Source organism: Ovis canadensis, chromosome 8, assembly GCF_042477335.2.
Source record: "Ovis canadensis isolate MfBH-ARS-UI-01 breed Bighorn chromosome 8, ARS-UI_OviCan_v2, whole genome shotgun sequence".
Taxonomy (NCBI): Eukaryota; Metazoa; Chordata; class Mammalia; order Artiodactyla; family Bovidae; genus Ovis; species Ovis canadensis.
This window is the reverse complement of record NC_091252.1, coordinates 47,567,950-47,589,916: the sequence shown is the minus strand read 5'-3', so window position 1 is coordinate 47,589,916 and position 21,967 is coordinate 47,567,950. Positions and strand designations below refer to the sequence as shown.

Here is a 21,967-nt window from a genome sequence, read left to right as displayed (position 1 = left end):
TGCCAAGGATGCCTTTATCACATACATGCTACACTGTGTTTAAATTTTTTGTTTACATTTTTATCTCCCCCACTGAATCTGTAAGCCTTCTGGGGAAAGGGCTATATACTGAGGTCATCTCAGCCCTCCTCTGTTTCTTTATCCACCTATCTTCTCAACTTCACTCATCTATCAATTCATTGACCTATTCACTCAATACGTTCTAAGGGCTTTTGGGTACCCAAAGCAATCTGGTTATCGAGGGCAAAATCTCCTGTCCTCAAGGATCTTAAAGTGTCCATTTACTGCCTCCAAATTTTCTTCCTTTCATCTTCTAATAATAATCTCCTGATATTTCTATAGAAGAGGTGATATCTGAAGTTCAGATACAACCAGAAAACATAAAAAGCCTGTACAGTATAAGAATTTCAGAGAAGATAACCTTTTTTTTTTTTTTGGCAAGATGCGTTACAGTTTTTGTTGTTAATGGTCAAGGATTACATGTTTTTATGCAACATATAAAACATGAAATGAAGGGCTACCTATCCTAGTATTGATAAAAGTATTGATACCATGTGTAAGGGGAATTCTTGGTCCTTCTTTTCTCTGTAGCTTCAAAAGTCAGCATAGGAGTCACTGGTGTATTTTTTCGAGGCCAGAAAGAACCTCTGTAGGAAGAGAGCTTCTACCTTCACCGAAAGGAAGCCAGATTGCTGGCAGTGAAAATTAAGAGGGTTCTGTGGGATTATTTAAGGTAACAGATGTGGAGTTAAACCTGCAGGTGTTACAGTGTATCTGTAACAAGAGATTAAATACTTTCAGATTTCAGAAGCATACATAGTTTTATGCACTGTTATTATAGAATTATATAGTGTATTGCTTATTACTGACTAGGGAGAAAGCAAGAGGAGGGCAGAATGAGGCAATAAAACAGGAGGGCACGCACTGTCTCTAATAAATGTAACAACTATAAACATGCCAAAAGGAAAAGTTTCAAAGAAAACTAGAATCAGGGGGCAATTTATTCATGATTGATGTGGCTACACTATGTCAAGATAACTCCCAACTGTATTGGAGTAGCCATGACTAGTTCCTTCAAAATAGATGGAAGAGACTCTAGCAGTTGCTAGAGGTAAGGTCTGAAAAATAAATTCCATAAACTCAGTATTTTTAATTCAACAGAACTGTGAAAAAAATAAGTTGCTATATTCATGAATATAAACCCAGTACCAATAAAATACAACGTTCATATTGTTACGATAGCTCTACAGCAGCACAGTAGCTACCTGCAGAATCTTCGGGAGTTATCTATAATATTTCTTAAAACAAATCTTTCAAAACCATTCAAAACAATTTTGACCTCTCTTGTCCCGAGCAATACATAGAAGTACAAAGGTGATGGAGTCATTCATTAAGTGACTATAATATAATCAAGTCTAAAATCATTCCCAAGGGCATCTCATACCAAGTGGGGACCTGAAAGTTCATCTACTACTGCAAACTGAGTAGTGACAGTGAATTACAATGTGTGCATGTCTCACATCTTCAAATAAGGGTGCCTAAATAATTCCGAAAAGCAGTGGTGCTGTTTGCTATTCATCAAATGTCTGTTAGAAATTTCCAGATATGCCTAATACATAATAGAGCAAAGAGCATTGATAGCATCATTACATCATTTTCATAACTAATAAAAAGCACAAGATGTTACCTTATGAGCTCAGTTTTGTTTGTTTGTTCTCGAAACAGCCTCTTGAAAAATCTGATAAGAATTTGCATACTAAAAATATGTAAACATGGAAATAACAAAAAGTAAAAGATTGTATTTTTGAGAGGAGGAAGAAGCATTTAAAATTAAATACTATGAAAATCTTCATCATTTTGTAAATAAAAATATATTTATTGTGCATCTATTAATATATAAAGGAAAATTCAATACATGTCACTAAATATAAAATGTAAGCTTTAAAATACAATTTCACAGACTTCCCTGGTGGTTCAGTAGTTAAAAATCTGCCTTCTCGTGTAGGGGACAAGGGTTCAATCCCTAGTCCAGGAACTAAGATCCCCCATGCCATGGGGTAACTAAGTCCTCGCACCACAACTAGAGAGCCCATGCTCCACAACAAAGACCCAGAGCAACCAAATATATACAATTTCAAAAATATATCTATAATGATCAAAATATATCTATAATGAGAAGAGGTATAAGCAGTCAAGATAAAAATAATTTTATCCTTCCTTCCTCTATAGTGCTTTTCACTTCAGTTGAGAACTTTAGCTCAGACCCCCCTAGACTCACCCAGGACTATTAAAATGAGCCTCCTGAGTAGTCTGCCTTGCTTCAGCCACCTTAATGCTTCATTTCCAGTTCAAAACCTTTTCTGGTTTTCCATACAACAAAATCCAAATGCCTTGACCTCGCAGATATTTGGCACCAATCAATGAATGTTTCCAAACATATAACCCCTTGTCCTTAACCACAGGGACCCACTCTCCCCCACTTCACCCCCAGTCACACTCAGGGTGTTCCTGCATCTCTTCAGAATCTTGGTCTTTCTGAAGGGTCCTCTCCTTTCCCTTATGTGCGTATACCTGAATTCTACCCCCAGAGCTAGGTCAACAACCCTCCCCAGGCATACTGACTGACATCTCTCTTGTAGCCTTTTGTATACATCATCCTCTATATGCTCCTCATTCTAGTTCATAACTTATCATTCCAACTGTACTGGAACACTTAAGGGCATTTCTTATACCACTTTTTTATAGTCTGGCACCTTCTACTCAACCGCTAACCCCATTCATCACAATGGCCAGTATAGCATCTCTCTAATGTAGGCACCCAGCTAGCACTGATTGAACCAACACGTAATAGCAATAATGCAAGAAAGTTGAAAAATAAGTATTCTTGAATAATATAAGAGTGATTTGGACCAAATAAGACTTTTGAGAAGCGACATTATTTTCTTTTCTTTAAAATTTCTGAGGATATAGGATTCCAGATGGTAGTACTGAGCTGTTTCCTTTCAGCAGAAATGGATGAGTTTGCCCTGGATGTTATGCTTTTCCACTGTGCCACCCCAGAGGACCCACTGTTTACCCGAGGACAACTGTCCTAGGACAATTCACTGCAAAGCCTCTGTCTACATGCATGGCTCCTTGAAAGCAAAGACTGTGTTCCATTTCCGATCTCTACATATCAGTAGTCCATGTACTAGGAACTCAGTCAGTGATTGACCTAGCACCATCATTATCTAAAGCAAACGCAATTAAAGAATAACCTTTACTAGGCGCATAAATGTTAAGTAAACTTCATTCATGACTGAGATTTCAAATGAGACACAGGGCCAAAATTCTAAGGACTGCATTTATCTAAGAATTAACACAAGAATGAACATTTTAAAAAGTCAAGAGAAACTCTGTGTGAACATAGGTGTGTGCAAGTGAATGATTTTTATGCATCATAGTACATTTCTAGAAGAAACCACCATTTTGGAGAGGGAAAAAGAGGAAATAGTGGGTGATTTGCTACTTTCCACTCTTCCGTATTGCTTTTAAAAAAAAACAAACTATGAAACATGTACAATTTCAAATTAACTCCTCCTCACACGAACCCAAGGACCAGTCTAATGGCAGTTAAAACTTTTTTTTCTTTAATGTGTAGATAGTCTAACATTGTGTGCTAAGTCGCTTCAGTCATGTCTGACTCTTTGCCACCCTATGGACAGTAGCCCTCTAGGCTTCTCTGTCTATGGGATTCTCCAGGCAAGAATACTGGAGTGGGTTGCCATTCCCTCCTCTAGGGGATCTTTCAGACCCAAGTATCAAACCTATATCTCTTATATCTCCTGCATTGGCAGGTGGATTTCCTTGCCACATGGGAAGTCGTAGTCCAACATTACCGTAAACTAAAGAAATTTTAGACTTAAGAGCTGAGGTGAAAGAAAACGTAGATGGTGAGGTTTTGGAAGCTCAGTGGGGATATTTGGGTTTTGTAGCTTTATTTCTCTGTAACAATGGACAAATTCCTTCTTAACTTAGTATTTCCTAATTTAAATTTTTCTTTCATTTATGTGTCCAGCACTCCTATCCATATAAGGATAAAATTACCCAAAGGAGTAATTCATTCTTCCAATAAAAAGAGACAGTAAAACTCTTTTCCCAAGGTATGAGATAGTAATAAAGCTTCTCAGATACTCAATAAAAAGAAGCAGCTCCTCCACTACAGTAACTTGGACTAAAATGCACTTTATACATAAAGTGCTCAGTCTTCATAACAGAATGTTTACACTGAAAAATGTCCAGGCATCACACATCTACTCCTCTTTACACTTTGTCAGGGTAAAGAAATCTGGTCTTGGTGGGAGATTTGGAACCACATGACAGCAGTCCCTTGGGATACAGATCTCATCTTTGCATACCAAGCTAAAATAATCTAGCACATAGTAGCTTCTTAGTGACCCATGAGCTCAACGAATGACACTTCCTCAAACAGTACATACTTGTTGACGTTGTCAGAATTAAAAATGCTTTGATAAGTAAGAAAATAATAGTTTCTGGACTCGCTAGATTGCCATTTTTACTTTAAAAAATTAAAAACACAAATGATAAAGGCCACCTTGATGAAAAATCCCTGAATCCCAGTTGGTTTTCTACCAGCCCAGGAATCATCTCCTGAATTACCCTAATGAACTGCAGGAATTGGGACATGGTGCCCTTAAAGAAAAGGATGGTCACAGGGTACCAGGAGTGAAAAATCCTCAGTTCTGTCCTACTTCCTTCAGGCCAGGAGAGAGTTGTGCTTACATTTGACATAGACAAGTTTCTATATCACAGAGGCTGATAAGCAAAAACATTCTTTTCTTCCTTCCGAGCATCAGGACTTGTCTTTGTACCTTGCGGTGTTTCTGGAATACCTCCTCTGGGTCTCATCAGCTCACCACCTTGCAAAGATGAGAAGAGGGCTGCTTTTTCTACCATTCCTGCCATCTGGAAGACCCTCTTTGTTTCATTCCTCCCCATAAACAGTCCATCTGTGCTCAAATCTCATGGTGAAATGTACCCTTGATCTTTTGCCTCCACCTCTTAATTTATCCTTTGACTTCAATTCCTGTCCTAAGATTCCATTTTTCTACATCAAGCTCTTGTTTTCCATATTTTTCTATGCTTGCCCCATCTTTCTGATTAATCGTTGTTGAGGAAAAAACTCAGGACCGTTCTCCTTGAAAATACAGTTATGGTTTTGACTGCAATGAAGCCTCTCACAACCTTCATATAAAAGCAGTGAACCATAAGATCACTTCGAATTTTTACTAGCACAGTTATTTTAAAAGAAGAAGATATTTTTAGAAAGCTTTCCAGATTTATAGAAGTTTTAAATGTATTAAAGCCAGTTAATTAATTCCAAACAGCTTCAATACTTCCTCCACTGCAAGACCAAACCAAGTCACAGAAAAAGAAAACTGCCAAGTGGCATTGCACCTACCTGAGGGTATGGGGAAGTCCTGGATTTGGACTTTGAGCTGGAGAGCCTGGACTTGGCCCCCTTCCTGCTGTCAGTCAGGGCAGGAGTGGAGCTGCCTGCATAGGAGAAGGCTGGTTTGGAAGCTGCGATCTGATCCAGGGAGAGCTGCAGCCCTTTGTATTCCGTGTCCCTGCAGGGTGGGAAGACACAGCCCTTAATAGGCCACCACAGGAGACGGATACACATATTCTCTTGCTGGAAATGATAGTCATTCATATTTGGAGAGGAATCAAGTGAAAGTTAGCCATATAACTGGTTTCCACAAACACCTTGATTATTTTGGAAGTACCTAACATTTAACAAATGTCTGTGAATGTAGCTGCCAAATTATATGATATGCTCATGAAGATGCTTTGATTAAAATATACATTGCTCATTATTTTTATATAGTAGAAAATAAATCTAGAATTCCAGTTCTCTGAGCTTTTGTGTCCCTGCTGGTGAGTTATGGATTATAAAGGTTTTCTATTTGTGGGATGAGCTCAGCAGAAAACTGACCAACTGATGCTGTCTGATCATCGACAAAAAGAATGTCTTTTATCAGCTGTTCCTTGATCAGTCATCCTGGGTAAATATTCCAAATACCCATATGGCTAGCAAACTAGGGTATCCAGGCTAACTAGTTAAAAATCCTTTTTCAACAGGCTAACTAAGTTAGCTGAGGATACACTTTCCCACCAGTTCTTTCTACTCCTTTACTCAGTAAGTATTTATTAGGCTCCTAAAACATATCAGACTTTGTGCTATATGGAGATGAAAGGATAAATAAGGCATGTAGAGCCCCCTACCCCTGTGCAGATTACCATCTCTTGAGGAGAAGAAACAATAAAGAAATGAACATAATGACTGCAGGCTGTGATGTGACAGGGGAAAAATGTACCTCAAGAGAGTTCACTGAGAAGGTACTGCTGAGGTGTTCAGGGACTAAAGATGACAGCTTGGCCCTGCCCACAGCTACCAACCACCTCAGCCTGCTCCCAGGCAGCAGGAAGTCTTGGCTGACTCCTCGGGTTTCATAAGAGGATATCAGTCCTTCCCACTGGCAGCCAAAATAAAACGTTTCAGAGTCTTCCCTATGAGGACTCATGGGAGAACTTTCTCTCAGGTTCCGGAACTGGCCCGGCTGCTTCTGAGTAATTGATTTCTTTTTATCTCACAAGCACTGTGAATCATATCATGCGTCATGTTTCCTTCTTTGCAATGAAGTCAAAAAGCCCTGAGCCCAAGTTTGATGTGTCACCACCTCTAGCGAGTATACAAATCCTCATGGCGTGAATTCTGTACAACAGACTCCACTGTCTCTTTATTTTTTTTCTTATATTATTTTTCCTTTCTTTAATGGGTTTGCCTGTTTAAACATTCTGCATGCATTTTCCACGCTCTTCAGATCAAGATAGCTATGTTAAGTGTAGTGTTTGATAAAATTATACACGTAAGAGTGGTTGGCAGATCTCCACTGTTCAGTGACTATTCATTTCCCTTCTTGTCCTTCTCCCTATCTGTCCTGCTACAGAGAGATCAGGCAGAGGCAAAAGTATAATTCAGGCAAGGAGTTCCTCCTCAAGTGACCAGAAATAGAAACCGGCTAAAACAGGGCCAATAATATCACTACTACTAACTGGAGGGTAGTGATAGATGTCATCAGATTACAATGATTTCATATCAAATAGCTCATCTACTCAGAAACCAACACAATTCTGTAAAGCAATTATCCTTCAATTAAAAATAAACTTTTTTAAAAAGACAAAAAAATTCTCCTTATGTGAGTAACAAAAATTTAGAAGGTAGGCATGCAGTTTGTCTTTTGGGTTTTGGGGGGTCTGATTACCTCACTGGTCTGTTATATGCTCTACTTAACTCCCAAGAACCACACACGGCACAGACTCTGAGCACTCCCTGGTCAGAAACTCATTACCCGCCAAAATGTGGCACCCATCTATTTTTCTGACAATATCTCAGAATTTTCCTTCATTAGTCCCTTGCTTCATCCAGAATAGTTCTCCTCAGACTGATCTTATACTTTCTTGACTTCCTGTTTCTTAAAATCCCTCTTATAAAGAACTACCTTAAGTCATACTCACCTCTAGAAAGCCCTTCCCGGCTGCTAAACCCATCCGTTCCTTCAGTGTGTGTTTACTGAGCATCTCTGTAGTGGCCGTTGGGGGACAGCAATGAACAGAAAGACTCAGTTACTACCTTCATGACCAAGGCACTGGGGCCAGTTCCCAAGGGAACTGAGGAGGGAACCAGAAGGTTACCGCTTTCCTCCTCAAATCTTATTTTTCAAGGGATTATATCTTATCTTGCCCAGTGGATTCTGAGTTCCTGGAAGACTACTGTCAAGAGCTATTTTGTCTGTTCCAATGGCAACTGGCACAGTAGTTCACCTAGATGGAAGAGGAAGAAGATAAGGATGCAACTGAAAAAAGATTGCTTTCTTCAGTGACTGCTAATAACCTAGAACCCAACAGCCTTTCTCTGTGGAAAAGACCCCTGTGGGCTGTGAGTCCCCAGACACACCTGACCCTGAGGTCACGCGCATGTGACAGTGAGCAAGCTAGGCGCTGACAGGAGGCAGGGCTCCCATCCTTGACCATATTCTGTGTCAAAATGTACTTCCGTCCACTGGACAGTGGAGTATCCACTCAGCCCCTAGAACTGACAGCAAGAAACACATACCTCTGAAAATCAGCTAACTAATTTTTGTCAGTTCATTCTTAATGCAACATTTCAGCACAGAGATGTACAAGCAGAGGCTACAAGCAGAAAGTAAACAGGATTCACTTTCCTCTTATACACTATCAGACCTCGGAGTATGTATCTTAACCATTGAAAAAGTCCAAAATTTTTGCATAGTTTCCAACCAATGAAATACTCCAGATTAAATAGGCTTAAATAAAGTTTGAAAGCCAATAAATGATTGTAAATTCTACATATTCATATGAAAAAGCTAATAGATATAAAAAGTCATACTTTGATTTTTCTTTTTTTTTTTTTTTGCCACACTGTGGCATGTGGAACTTCCCTAACCAGGGGTTGGACTCATGCCCCCTGCAGTGGCAGTCCAGAATCTTAACAACTGAATAAGCAGGGAAGTCTCCAAAGAGTTATACTTTGGATACACCAATAAAAATATTACTGTTTTGGTGCACCAAAAAATACAAAAAAGGATTCATCAAAACTGAGCAGAAGATCATGAAGTCAAGTAGATCACAGTGTGAGCCTCTTACTGTGTGATAACCTGTCTAGACTTCAATTTCCTCTTTACACCTCATAGGGATGTGCTGATGTTCAGATGAAACACTGTGCATAGCTTACTGGACAGTGCTAGAGGATAATACATGCTCAATAAGTAGTATGATTCCCACCCCCTAGGGCTCTTTTTGGCACCCGCTTTCCCCAGAGCAACAGGTCCACCTTGACAGCAATTGTAATACGTTTCATTCCAAACACCTCCCTGTGACATATTCCTTTCCTTTCTATCCGAAACTCATTTTGATTTGCTCTGTTCCTTTTTAGCCTCTAAACTCTATTGTAGTGTGCCCAAAATATTTATTAAGTTAATTAAGTTTTTTATTGCTAAGTCACCAAATGAAGACCATAGCACAACACAGACGCGGCCTTCTGAGAAGAGTGTTTCTCTGTTTGGGACTCTTAGCAGCTCAAAAGATGTGTCAGGATGAAAAGCACAATAAAAAAATACCCACTTAAAGACTTTTCAAGTACGGTTGATGTGCTGCCAAGAGCTGGTCTGAATGGTGGATTCACTGAGAACAAAGCATTTGTTTTACTGTTAGAATTCTATTAAACTGAGTATTTCATTTGTGTAGATTAAAGGTCTAGATACTGATGGGAATCACATTACGAATTCCATTTCCTTCCTCCAAACTTAGACCCAAAGAAGAGTCTGGCTCCACCTCCCCCTCCTCCCCTAGAGAGATGTATTCTGGTATCACACACATATCCTTAAAGGTAGGTGTACACCTAGGAAAGTCGGTCAGTGCTTCCCTGGGCAGTAGGACAAAATAACACATGTGGGTGCACAGATCTTAGACCCTGAAATGAGTATGGAGCTTGACTTAGCTGACTTCAATAAAGGAAGAAGTCAGCCCTGGTCAAGTTTTCTTGAGAAGCGCCACATGGGTCATATTCAGAACCCCACAGGTAACCCTCTTAAGGGCAGCTCTCCCAGATACTTATCAAAAGCTTAGCAAAAGAGGAACTGTAGCATATGCCATTTGACATATTTTTCAAAATGGCTGTTGATACCAAATTACTTTTTATTTTTCTCCTTTTAATGACTTGTGCCAGCTCTGTAGACATCCTCAGATACCCAGACCCTGAAAGCAATGTGAAACAGGTAATTTGCAATCACTAGGACTTGCAGCTTGTCAATCTCATCCATATTTGCATAGACCAAAGTAATCCTCTTATTCCACTATGGACAGCCAGAAATCATTCAATTTGCAGAATTAACCATCTGAGTCTACTCCAAACTTTATAATAGTCATATACATATTTAGAATTCCTCAAATTCCAACTGAATAAAAAGGGGCTATTTTTGCACCATTGGTCTCCTTAGCCTCTCCTTAAGTAATATCCCATGACCACTCACAAGGTAAATGCCAACTTGCAATATGGGAAGCTCAGAATGATGCCCTCTTGCAAAGCAAATAAAAGATGTCTTCATTGCTGAAAGGTACTGTCAGCTTCAGAGAGATGCGTCAACATCACGTCTATCATTTTGACTGGGAGCCTGGCATTCTCTATGCCGACAGCAGCACCAACACATGTATGACCCTTGAAGCGAGTTGGAATGAGTGCACAGAGAAGTAATCAACAGTATTTGATCAGTTCATGTTGAGTCAAGATTCTTTGCAAGAATTTCCCTCTTCATCTCTACCTTACCCTATACTGCTTTTATTTTAGATTACTGAATTTTTGCTTCTGTCCTGTCAGTTTTGGGGCTGGCTATTCTGGAGTTTGTTGACTTTATGTTATGTGGCGATTCTTAAAAGATGTTGCCAGATTTCCCAACTGAGCTACATTTTTTTAAAACAGCTGAAGGTGATCAAATTACTGAGGAAAACGTGGAAACAAAGACATACAATTGATTTGGCTCCAAAGGCGCTGACTGAAATAAGCAGAGGATTGCATTAAACCGTGATCGGATTAAGTAGGAATGACTGTGCCTTATACTAAACTTTTTAATTGGATTCTAGCGTCACTGTTACACGAAGTTCATGACCTTCTTTATATTCTGGCAGAGCTGCAGCCTGGCCACTGGGTAAAACTCCACAGCAGAGAGACCTACTTTCTGCTTCATTTTCAGGCTCCCACGGAGCCCAGCAGAGATAGCTGATAAGGAGGATTCCATACTGTGAGGGGTTCACGAATGAAGACAATCTGCTGGGAAATTAGGCGAAGGCACCCTTGGAAATGTAATAGTCTCATACTAATAAGTGGATTTGTGTTTGCTCCTTGTGGTTTTCTCCATTTGATTTGGTGATTTTAATAGTTCCCCAAAAGTCTTGGGTTTTATATAAACATTGCCTCTGCCTAGAAACCTCTTTCTCCTCCATTTTGTAGGATTCATCCAACATGCTATGGAGTGGACAGCCCCACAAGGGTAAAGGATGGTTTACCCTTCCCGTATGTGACAGTAAATGTTACATAATAGTGAATGAGGTTTACCATCATGTTGTGATTTCAAGAAGGAAAAGCAGGGGTATAAACAGCAGGCAAACAGCAACAACTAAAAAGTAAGTCAAAAACTGTAATGTAAGATGTGGCAAAACCAACCATCTTCACAACAGGGATAGCGTAATGCATTTGTGCAAACCCACGACACAAACTGAAATATAGCTAAGTAAAGACTGCACATGCTGCGCCTAACTATTCCCTTCCCCTCACTGGCCACAGTGATCTCTCCCTGCTCTCTCTCTTGAGCTCCTATACCAGTCACTGCCCCGACCACTCATTCAGCACTTATTCTCTCTCACATGAATGGAATAGCTAATGAAGTGTGTGGGTACCTGCAGACTAAGTCACTTCAATCGTGTTGGATTTTTGCGACCCCATGGACTGTAGCCCACCAGGCTCCTCTGTCCAGGATTCTCCAGGCAAGAATACTGGAGTGCACTGTCATGCCCTCCTCCAGGGGATCTTCCTGACCCAGGTATCTAACCCATGTCTCTTTTAAGTTTTCTGCAGTGACAGGCAGGTCCTTTAGCACTTGTGCCACCTGGGAAACCCATCTAACGACAACCTCCTAAATTTTTTCTCTTCTAATGGTCTTTGTTTACTGTCTTGCAATATATCTTACAGAGAAAAACACTCACTTGCAAATGGTTGACAAAACAATTCTTACTGCAATAAACTGTCACTCTTCTCCAATCCAAATGATCCAAAATTTAAAAACTGGCAAGACTTTCTACGTATATGGGAAAGAAATATCTGCTAGGTAAACAAGTTTATGTGAGGCATTTTTAAATTCCCAGGTTACAATTAATAGTAATCATTCTGAAATTCTGTGTGATCTTAATCAAAGAAACAAATCATAGGCTACCATTTTAGTGGTATGTATATTAACTGCACTTAAAAAATCAAGTTGTAATGCAAGCATGACATATGTGATATTAGGGAAACTAGAATACTAAATTAATTTCATCCTCAACTATGTCTGTAGAACCATTAGAGTTATATTGAAGGGGTGAGTAGTAATAGTGCTTTAAATCCCCAGAGATATACTTCTAAAAATCAGTAAGAAATATCTATGTAATAGAAAAACATAAAAAGGTTGTAAACAATGCACAAATTGCTGAGAAATAACTCTCTAAAGGTTCAGCCTCACTAGCAATAACCTGTGTGAATTCATCAGCTATCAGATGTCATTTTTGCCTTTCAAACTAGAAAAGATTTTTTAAATGACAATAAATCTCAATGAAGACAAGGTGAAATGGGCATATATACATACTACCAGTAAGAGAATAAACTAGCAGTTTTTATCAACAGCCTTAGGTGTGTCCAAACCTTAAATCCAGTAATTCCACTTCTATATCTTATGAAAATAATCAGAGATGGGTATCAAAAGGCTATATAAAAGGGTGCTTATTAGCATAATTCTTATATTTAATTGTAAATAAGCAAATAACCAACAATAGAAGCATTAATTATGGCATAACATTGTGATAAAATATTATGCAGTCATTTTTTTTAGTTAATGTAGAAATACTATAGATAAAGTGAAAAATTACCTTTTAAAAAATGTACTGTATAGGCATGTATATGGGTGTGATAAAGAGTTGGACATGACTGAGCAACTAAGCACAGCACAGCATAGCATGTAATATAGTGGGTGGCAAAAAACTAAAATGTTAACCGTAGAGATCTGGAAAATAGATTAATGATGTTCTTTACATTCTCTTTATAACACTCCACATTATCTTAATTTTTCTATAATAAACATGTGTGACTTTTATAATCAGAAAAATATTTCTTGAAAAAGAAACACCAATTGAGGCAAACTTTAGGCACTCCTATCTAATGGTTAAATGGGTTCCCAATTTCTTTTCTTTACATAGAAGAAGCCTGGGCTGCTGCTTTGTGAATAATGTTAAGTTACAAAAGAGAAAGCACAGCTGAACTTCTTTTCCCGTAGGTTCAATATCTCGTGCGCACCATTTATAATTTTTAAATGTCCACATGTCCTTCTGCTCTCTCAGTGCCTGTACATTTCACTTACTTTCTGATCTATTTTCCACCCTTCCTACCTTCTAGAATTATCTGTCTCTAAAGGCTTTCAAGGGAACTATGGGGCATTTTATTTCCTTCTTTGGAGACTATGACTTAAAATATTACTTATAATTGAAAAAAAGGAAGGCTCACCATGGAGTTTCTTAAAACAGTTTAGCTTCATGTGAGTTATAAATGACATATTTGTCATTGTTTAAATGGCATAAACCCTACTTGGGGGACACATTTCTTATTCTGAGGAAGTTAATTTTTTATGCTCAGAAATTCATTCTATGCTACTGCTAAGTCACTTCAGTTGTTTCCGACTCTGTGTGACCCCATAGATGGCAGTCCACCAGGATCCTCTGTCTCTGGGATTCTCCAGGCAAGAACACTGGAGTGGGTTGCCACTGCCTTCACCAATGCATGAAAGTGAAAAGTGAAAGTGAAGTCACTCAGTCGTGTCTGACTCTTAGCGACCCCATGGACTGCAGCCTACTAGGCTCCTCTGTCCATGGGATTTTCCAGGCAAGAGTACTGGGTTGGGGTGCCATTGCCTTCTCCAATTCATTCTATACTTGACTATTAAAGTTTAGGTGTGTTTGTGAATTTTCCTGGTCTAAAGTTCCAAATCCTATTGCTCTTATAGCTAGTCTATATTTTATTGTCTTAAGGTGACCTTTAAAAATCAAATAAACAAATGCAAAATGTGCTGCCTCTTTTATCAAAGGCATAAATTAAAAACTGTCAGTCTCCTCCCCCATCGTGTGAACCCCTAATCTGAGTCTACATCTAGAGAAAGAAAAGCCAAATATAAAGAAAGAAAAATGATACAAATGCCAATCGAGTTTTTCTTATGTTTTGAAATTTCCACAAATAGAAAATAAAATGCATACATATCACTCTGACTCCTCTTTTTCATCTGTTTCCATCTGTCTCACCTCCCCACCCTCTCTGTCCATCTCTCTCATCTTTGCTGTCATTTATGAAACTGATGTTTTTAAAATATATCTTCTCTTTAGAGATCTTCCAATACCTGAGATACATGAATAATTGGGGAATCCCTCACCTAACCCCTTACATTTGGTTGAGGTTCCATTCTCACATAATAGCTTGCTCACCTAGTTCTTCTGACCCTTGGAAAGTTGATTCATAAACCCTAAAACCCTTTGGCAGAGAGGGTGAAAGAGCACAGCTCCTGTTTTCAACTCCATACAAACTCCAGGAATAGAAAAGAAACCTGTAATCACAAACAAATCCTCTTCCCACAATACTGAGAAGTTTCCTTGACTCCCATGAAGATGTCTCAAGAAAATCTACTGGTTGATATTCAAAATCTATCATTAGACACTTATTTCTTTGGCCGTAGACAAATCCTGGGCTTTCCTGGTGGCTGATGGTAAAGAATCTGCCTGCAAAGCAGAAGACCTGGATTCAGTCCCTGAGTTGGGAAGATCCCCTGGAGAAGAGAATGGAAACCTACTCTAGTGTTCTTGCCTAGAGAATTCCATGGACAGAGGAGCCTAGCAGGCTCCTCTGGTGGCAAAGAGTCAGACATGACTGAGCGACTAACACACACACACAAACAAATCCTATCCTCAGGATCTCAGGGTCCCCCAATTCCCCACAGTGTTTGAGGAGGCCCCACAAGGCCAAGCCTCATGACACTGTTGGAAGCTCTGCCCTTTTCCATACAAGACAAGACCCTGGCATTTCTGCAGATCACAGAAAAGGTGAACCTCAGGTTTCAAACTCCCTGGAAAAAGATGCAGCGAAAAATGATGGTGTGATGGTGTGATGCTGTGTTTTCAAACGCACAAGTCTTCATTTGTTTAACTTAAATATTTTAAAATATGTCCTATAGCATTTATTCTTGATTAAACCTATTCTAGATAGTTAATCATTTAATGGTTTCTTTACAGTTGCTGAGCAAACAGTTCATTCATACCTATGACATATCAAATCTCACAGACGTGTTCTTTAATTGGATTCATTTATTTCTAATCTCCTTAAGTCCTTACTATTGTAATGCTTAACTAAATATATATTAAACTCTATTATTTAAACAGCTAAAATAAATTTGACATGTATTTTATGAATAAGAATTTACCACTCAACAAATGTTCTGTTATTATTATTATGTACCTTGGTATTCAGGTTTTATTTTAAATTGCCTGATAAGTAAGATGTGTTTTAACAAAATAAGTTCTTAACTGCTGCTAGAGATTTTGGATTGCCCGTTAAAATGCTAAATTTCTCATTATTGCCATATGTGGAGTCGGAGAGCTTGTATAATACTATATAGAATATATAGTTATAAATAGAGCCCACTCTAAAGACAAGATCAGAGAATGCAATGGCACCCCACTCCAGCACTCTTGCCTGGAAAATCCATGGATGGAGGAGCCTGGAAGGCTGCAGTCCATGGGGTCGCTAAGAGTCAGACACGACTGAGCGACTTCACTTTCACTTTTCACTTTCATGCACTGGAGAAGGAAATGGCAACCCACTCCAGTGTTCTTGCCTGGAGAATCCCAGAGACAGAGGAGCCTGGTGGGCTGCCATCAATGGGGTCGCACAGAGTCGGACATGACTGAAGCGACTTAGCAGCAGCAGCAGCATCGTAGACAGGATAGGCAAGTAGGTAGCTGCCTGCTTTTATGATTTGTAGGGATGGAGAAGTTTCCTTGGCTCCCATGAAGATGTCTCAAGAATAGTCTAGTGGTTGATGCTCAAAATCTGACATTAGACATTTATTTCTTTGGCTGTAGACAGATGGCTCAGAAAAGGACAACAGGATAAGCCTCATCTATTATCTTTCATTGATTCAGTTTACCAGTTCCTTTCCCTAGAGCAGTGATTCTCAAATTTCTGCATGCATCAAAAGCACATGAAAAATGTATTAAAACACAGCTTACTACGCTCTACTTCTTAGAGTTTCTCATTTGCCGGTCTAGGATGGAGCTCACAATTTGCATTTTTAACAAGCTCCTGGATGGTGCTGATGCTGCCAGTCAGTGGACCATACTTTGAGAACTAGGGCAATTGTTATCAGGGATGAGAGAAACTAACAGAATCAGAGGAAAGAAAGGGCACCACAGGGGAAATAGAAAACCACTGAAAAGGGAGGGAACATTCCAAAGACAAAATTCACACTTCCCCCAGGAACTGCCCTGACTGCATATATTTCACCAAACTACTCCCATCCCCATCCCTGACTGTTTGCTTCCTTTCAGCCTCCTCTTGGACACTCCCTGTTCCCGCAGACTCTACACCACTCAGGCTGCAGGGCTTGGTCCTCAGGCTGCTTCTTTATTCAAATCCACTCCCTAGTGATCTCAGTCCCTTTGCTGGCTTTAAATTCCATACGTTGATGATCCCCATCTCTAGCTCAGACCTCCTCAGACTCCAGGACACCCAGATCCAACTGCCTACCTGATTTTTCACTCTGATGAACAACAGGCATCTCAAAATAAACATGTCCACATACAACTCTTGATTGCTGCTCTTTCCTACAAATCTATTTCTTCCCATTATTCACTCAGGTTCCTGAGGTTGCCATTCTTGACTCCTATTTTTTTCATAACTCATGTTCAATCCATCTGCAAACCCCATCAGTCTGCCTTGAAAACATCCTGAACCTGACCCTTCACCACTACCTCCTTCTTTCAAGCCATCATTTTCCTTAATCTAGGTGATTATAATCACTTCCTACCTCGTCTCCCTGCCTCTTCCCATTACCCACCCTGAAGCTTACTCTCCACATCGGCCAGATGACCCTTTCAAAGCTTCTATCACTTCATGCCATGCCTTTGGCTCAAAACTCTCCAGTGGCTTCCCAAGGCCTTCAAAACTCAACATGATCTGACTCTGCCTATTCTAGCATTATCTTCTTCTGTTCTCCCCCTCTCTTTCTCTGCTCCAGCCACACCTCCTCTGTTCACCAGCTGACCAGGATGGTTGCTGCCTCTGGGCCTTTGCACTCGCTTCTCACTGTGGAAGTGTCCTCCCTGCAGGCCTCCATATGGCTGCCTCCCTCCCTTCATTCAAGAGTCCTCAGAGAAGCCCTCCCTGCCCACTTCCATCTCTTTGTCCTGCTTAATTTTTTTCCTTTCATTTTTTGACATCACACAACTTGCTTCTTTGTTTATAAGTACTGTCTATTTCTTCCCACTAAATCATGTTCCATGAGAACCTTGTCTGTTTTGGTCACGACAGGATCTCACCACAGAGCTTGTCATGTAGATGGCACTGGGAAAAACCTTGCCAGGTAAACTTCAAGAACCATGCCCAGTTTTCAGTAGAGAGGACTATGCTCTCAAATGTTTCTTACCATCCTCTTAATTATAGCCACAGAAATTAAGCTGAATCTAATGACAGAAATTTGTTTATAATGAAGGTCCTATTGAGTCAATGGAGATGAGACACAAATAGAAAAGAGATTATAATGTGAAATGCCATGTAGCGTCTCAATATTTTCCTCTGGTTTTCAATTAGCCCGCACAATAAATGCCACCCTGCACTTTGCTATTTCTTTAACTGCTCTAATTGGAGGAATGAGATTGACACCCACTCTGCCCTCCCCTTTGTGGGCTTCATCCTTCCAGCATTCCTAAGCTATAACCCTGCAGGGGTCCATTACCCAAATCCGGCACAACAAATAACTTCACTTTGCCAGGATGATAGTGAGATTTCAACAGCTAATAGAAATGCTGTGATTCTATTAGTCTCTTAACGGCTTTTAAAAATTAAAATGAAAACTCTTGTGTTGCATTCGGTTAATTCTGGAGGAAAAAAAAAATGCTGTTCTTTTCCTGCTGTATACTTGGACTCCAATAGCAATTAACGGGAGTGTTGAAAGAAGTAAATCTTGTGGGTCCTTACTTTCAGCCATCAGAACATATTACAGTCATCACAAGCACAGAGAGTGGAATGAATGGCCAAGGAGCAGCAGCAAACTGAAAACCCCTAAAAATGCTCTGGACCCAGGATTCTATTTTTATCGTGGTTTTCAGTAGGAGGAGGAGAGAGCCAGCACATTCTCAGACTGTGTTACCAGAGAATGTTGCTATTCTGAGAGATGTGTAAGTGGCAAGGGACTTGGGTTTAAAAGTACAAACACAGAGGGAATTCCACCTTAATGGGTACCATTATGACATCCAGTTCAATGTAATGAGGCTGTTTTCACGATCTGGCCAGCAGCCCGTATTAGCACGGCTTTACTGATGTGGATACAACAAATTCTGTTTGAACAAGAAATCCCAGGGAAAAAAAGAGAGAGAGAGAGATCTTTTCACAAGCTCTATCTATTTAGCAATCAATCAAAGGAAAGATGTTCTTCTAGTAAAGACAGCAGCTTGCATTTGAATCCTGGTAAACTATAAGATGTTCTAAATAAAATAATGATCTATAGGTGATGCTTACAGCTTGCAGCTGGGTGAACATGCCTTAAATGTTGGTGCTTAAACTGGTGGAGGGGAGAGGGCTGAGGTATGGAAGGTGAGCTGACTGGTTCTGAGTGTACCCAGACTGGAAAGCAATGGAGACCCCATATTGTACAAGAGAGTGAACTGTCCACAGACCTTGGTAAAAATCTTTGTAAAACATCCTATCAATTCCTGAGTAATAGGTAGAATTTATGAAATTGTCAATTTTGAACTATTCTAATGTCTAGAAATGGCAATTTCATATGTTTCACCCTAGCACGACTTTTGAGTCTCTTGTACAGCAAGATCAAACAAGTCAATCCTAAAGGAAATCAATCCTGAATATTCATTGGAAGGACTGATGCTGAAGCTGAAGTTCCAATACTTTGGCCACTTGCATCAATATTGACGCAAATTGTCGATTCATTGGAAAAGACCCTGATGCTGGGAAAGATTGAGGGCAGGAAGAGAAGGGGACAACAGAGGATGAGATGGTTGGATGGCTTCACTGACTCAATGGACATGAGTTTGAACAAACTCCAGGAGAGCATGAAGGACAGGCAAGCCTGGTCGTTCATGGGGTTGTAAAGAGCCAGACACAACTGAATGACTGAACAACAACAACATCCTAGTACAGTTACCAGCTTAAAGACACCAAGCCCAACAGGAAATATGTAGGCTCTGGATTCTAGGCCCTGGATTGGCATGCTCACTCATGAGCCATGTTGTATTGGCTAAGTCACTTGGTCTCTGTGAGTCTGTGGCACAAATTAGCCACCCGTCAAACGTAAGTACTTCTTCCTCCCTAACCTTTCCAGGCAAGAGAGCACCTTCTCATCTCTCCTTCAGCTTGAGCAGACCATCATCTTCCAATCTCTCCAGGGCAAGACAATCTGGGAATTACCCTTTATAAGAGAAAAGCTTAAAATATTACAAAAACTTAAAATAATTAGTGACACTTTCTAAAAATGTAATAAATCTGCAAAGACTATTTTAACTCTAGAGAGATTCTTTAATTCACAATTTGTTGAGCTTCATAATCCTATCAGAAGTCAGCCCCACAAAATACTCAAAAATCCCATTCAAAGCAGAACAGAGAGCTATTCAACATCTTTCCAACAGGACAGAAGTCAACCTGGGAACAGCTATTCTCTCTGCGGCTCAGGTAGTGAGATACACAGGACTTATCCCGGGTACTGTCCCTGTGAGTATTCAAGCTGGACTCATTAGCTGCAGTCAGTCACTTTGCTGCCAGTCATGACCTCCATACATACACACACACGTGTGTGCACATGCACACACACACGCACACGCACACAGCTCTCTCCAGGGGCCCAGCTCCTCCCATCACCTCCACTCCCTCCCATCACCTAACCAAAGGGGAGTCTGACCTCCCCTACAAGCTTATCCCCCAGGGATGTCCGAATAGTCCTAAGGTACTTGGGGCCCTGTTCTTTCTAATGTGGGTGGAAACACATCCCTCCAGGAAGGAATCTCGGTTGTCAGTAAGCCAAGAGGGAAATCAAACTAGTCTACTGCCTGGCGCTTATTTCTTTTCCTGCAGGTATTGTCTGGTTCATTTTGATGTCCCCAGAATGTAGCACTGTGCCTGACACATTATAGGTGCTCAGTAAATCATTTATAAATGCTTATAGATCCACTAGCCCTTACCAGCTGAACGAGAGTCTCACAACCCTTTTCAGATGCATCAGAATGTTTGGTGACTTTTCATTCTTGGGCAACCCTCTGCCTTCCTGAGTTGTGCTGTCCCTCCTTCAGCCCAAAGACTCACAGACATTTATTCCATGTGTACAGGTAAGCCAAAAATTATTCTCTTTAACTTCACTGAAATAATCACCCTAATCACTCACACTTAACCCTTGTTACTTTGTAATCAGGCATAGTTCCAAGAACCTCACACATTATCTCATTTAATGTTCACAGTGACCCTCTAAGGTAGATTTAATCATTACCCGAATTTTACAGATTAAAAAAAAAGAAAGACAGTGAAGGTAGGCAATTTTTCCCATAGTCCCAGAATGGCATCATTGGGATTTAAATAGGCAATAGACCCAGAGCCCAAACTCTTAACTAATAAGCTATATTGCTTATAATAAAAGCTATATAATAAAAATGTAGTGACATTTCATTACACATGTTTCAAATATCTTGTAAAACATCCCTATGACTATCAGAGTTTGAAACAAGAAAGTAAGAAACCTAGGGGTTAGGCTGCATCATATTCTAACAGTAGAATTACAATGTCAAATGCAGCTTGAAGGAGGCTTTCCCATCCTGCAATCTGGAACTGGCCACACAGGTTCTTTGCGCCTCTCTCTCCTCCAGTCTGCTGCTTTTTGTCATTCTAACGCACATCTCACATTTACTCCCTACAAATAATTTTTAAAATAGAACCATTACACCACTGTGGCACCATTGTATATTCATTTCAATAAGATTTATGTTTGATGCAGAATATTAACATCCCTTAAAATTTTTTAAATGGTGTTCTATACCTGGATGCTAAAAAAATATATTTTTATTACTAAAGTCAGATGAACATGTTGAAGATATACTAGCATTCATTTGGGGAAGGTAAGAGCCTTGGGGAAAACAGTTTCCTATCCTGATGGAATGCGCTCAGTTACATCAAGACAGTTCAGGTAAAAAGGTAGAGACACAAAGAAATTCAGCTTAGACAACAGCAGTGGACAAGCACAGTTGGATCAAATTGGAAGAGTGATAATATCACAGGAATGCTGCGGCTGCTAAGTTGCTTCAGTCGTATCTGATTCTTTGTGACCCCATGTGCTGTAGCCCACTAAGCTCCTCTGTCCACGGGATTTTCCAGGCAAAAATACTGGAGTGGATTGCCATGCCCTTCTTCAAGGGATCTTCCTGACCCAGGGATTGAACCCGGGTCTCTTATGTCTCCTGCAGTGGCAGGTGGGTTCTTTACCACCAGCGCCACCTGGGAAGCCTGTCCCAAGAATACTTAATGGAAAAAAGAGCAATGGGACAAATGTGCAGAAGGCACTGTTTCATCTCAAAAGATCCCACCTCTGCTTCCAGCGCTTAAAATTCTACTCCTTTCCTGATAGCTCTACCCTTAAATTCTGTGCCCTTAGCAAATACTGCAAGTGGATCACATCATTTCAAACAGGCTAATCTGAGTGTTTAAATATTTAAGTGAAACTCTTATTTTGTCAACTAAATTGTAAACTACCCAAGAGAAGCCAAGACCTCTGCTTCATGTATATACCCAATAAATCACTGCAATCTGCCATACCCTGGAAAACACTGGTGA

The 21,967-nt window shown here is 40.0% G+C and overlaps 1 protein-coding gene across 3 annotated transcripts in view; it reads right to left on the bottom strand.

Moving 5' to 3' along the window:
• Positions 1 to 21,967, bottom strand: part of SIM1 (SIM bHLH transcription factor 1) — a 73,334-nt gene that overhangs the window by 26,256 nt on the left and 25,111 nt on the right. For all 3 annotated transcript variants that reach the window (XM_069599228.1, XM_069599229.1, XM_069599230.1), the window contains one exon: positions 5,462 to 5,630. In XM_069599228.1, the coding sequence (XP_069455329.1) occupies positions 5,462 to 5,630 (169 nt within the window). The remainder of the gene's footprint in view (positions 1 to 5,461; positions 5,631 to 21,967) is intronic.